We start from the raw sequence: 1,899 nt of genomic DNA on the forward strand, positions 1-1,899 counted from the left end.
AACATATTTAAAAAACTATAAAATTTGGACATTTTTGTTGCAGAGAAAAAAGATGCGTTTCAAAATTCTCTACAAATACTTTTACATTTTCAAACCGAGCACTTTTGAAAATTGATCATTTGGACAATACTTCCGATCAATCTTTCCAACAAAATCATAAATATATATAAACTTAAAACCTAAACATAAATAGAATGAATTCATAAATTAAGGAAACGTATATGACAGAATAAAATTGTATACAAAATGTTATGTGTTATTTTACTTGTAGGATTTAAACAATAATTGTATAGTTCTTATCAAAAGAATCATCCTTAAAATAGAAAATATAATGCTAAAAGAGCGAAAAAAATGTATTTAATTTCGTGTGTAATGCGTACTTACTTTTCTTTTAGAACGACAAGCTACCACCAGCGTTTTCTCGTTTTCAAGTTATTTACCCATGGATTAAACTGAATTCTATAAACAAGGTTGTATGCAAAGTATGCACAGGAGCAGTTGAGAAAAGAATGCCGTTGCCAAATACAACAAACTGCCAGTCTTCTAAAGAAGCTTTTGTAGAAAAAGGATTCGATAGTTGCAAAAACCCTTCAAGATTAAAAAGTCACGAGAGCGGTGAATTCCATCGACAAGCAAGCCTATTACTAGAACTGACAAAGAAGAAAAATGTTGTCGAGCATTTATCCAGTGCAAAATTGATTGAAATGAGAGATAATCGGATAGCATTAGAGAAAATTTTCTCAACTATTTTAGTACTGGCTCGTCAAGGCTTGGCATTGCGGGGGAATGAAAACGACGAAAATTCACATTTCAAGCAACTCTTGAACATGCGCGCAGAAGACGTGCCTGAATTAAAAAGGTGGTTAAATCGAAGCAGTTACACTTTCACATCACATCAAATTGTGGATGAAATTCTTACTATGATGGCTGATACAGTGGTCAGACAATTGCTTCAAGAAATTAAAGCTGCTCGACACTTTTCAATATTAATCGACGAAACTGCAGATATATCTCGATCAGAACAGGTTTCCGTATGTTTCAGAATAGCTTCTGACGATTTGAAATCATCAGAAATTTTTCTAGGATTTTATAAAGCGGAAAATACAATGGCAGAGACATTATTTAAAATCGTTCAAGACGTATTCGCGCGGTACGATTTAGATTTCGAAAAATTACGAGGACAGTGCTATGATGGGGCAACTAATATGAGTGGTCAATTAACTGGACTACAGACTCGAATCAGAGAATTAGAACCTCGAGCACTTTTTGTGCACTGCAATGCACACAACTTAAGTCTAGTCGTCCAAGACGGCATTGAAAATGTATTACCTATCAAAAATTTTGTAGGGATTGTTAGAGAGTTGATCAACTTCATTCGAGACTCACCAAGAAGGCTCTCAACGTTTAAAAATTTGCAATCAGATAACAGTCCCGATCTGTCACCGTTTTGCCCTACGAGGTATGTACTAAAAATTATTATTAAGATTTCTTGAGATGTACAATTCTTGTTAGACGATACATTATCACTAGTCACTCAATCTGTTACTTACTTCGTAGGTGGTGCATGAGGATTAAGTCACTGAAAACGATTTACGAGAACTACGAATCGGTAGTAAAGTTCTGCGAGGATATGATGAAAGATCCTAAACTTAACCATTCAGCATCAGCAAAAGTGGCAGGGTTCTTTTACCATGCATCATCATTCGAATTCTATTTCTTTTTAGTACTTATAATAGAAGTTTTCGAAAAAATTGAAACGTTAAATGCATCGCTGCAAAATACGAATCTCTGCATAATTAGTTCCAACGAAAAAGTTGACGTTGTATGTTCTGTCTAACGGTCGGGACACTAAATTTGAAGATTGTTGGGAGAAAGCTACTGTGGATGCTTCGAAATTGG

At 34.5% G+C, this 1,899-nt stretch overlaps 1 protein-coding gene across 1 annotated transcript in view; it reads left to right on the plus strand.

Moving 5' to 3' along the window:
• The window catches only part of LOC108769838 (zinc finger MYM-type protein 1), a gene marked incomplete at its 3' end in the record, with an annotated part of 8,256 nt that extends 6,576 nt beyond the window's left edge, over positions 1 to 1,680 (plus strand). The window contains exons 2-3 of the mRNA XM_018521047.1: positions 396 to 1,459; positions 1,558 to 1,680. Of these exons, the coding sequence (XP_018376549.1) occupies positions 396 to 1,459; positions 1,558 to 1,680 (1,187 nt within the window). The remainder of the gene's footprint in view (positions 1 to 395; positions 1,460 to 1,557) is intronic.
• Between the last annotated feature and the right edge of the window lie 219 nt (positions 1,681 to 1,899).

The sequence above is a fragment of the Trachymyrmex cornetzi genome, unplaced genomic scaffold (assembly GCF_001594075.2).
Source record: "Trachymyrmex cornetzi isolate Tcor2-1 unplaced genomic scaffold, Tcor1.1 scaffold959, whole genome shotgun sequence".
In the NCBI taxonomy this organism is placed as follows: Eukaryota; Metazoa; Arthropoda; class Insecta; order Hymenoptera; family Formicidae; genus Trachymyrmex; species Trachymyrmex cornetzi.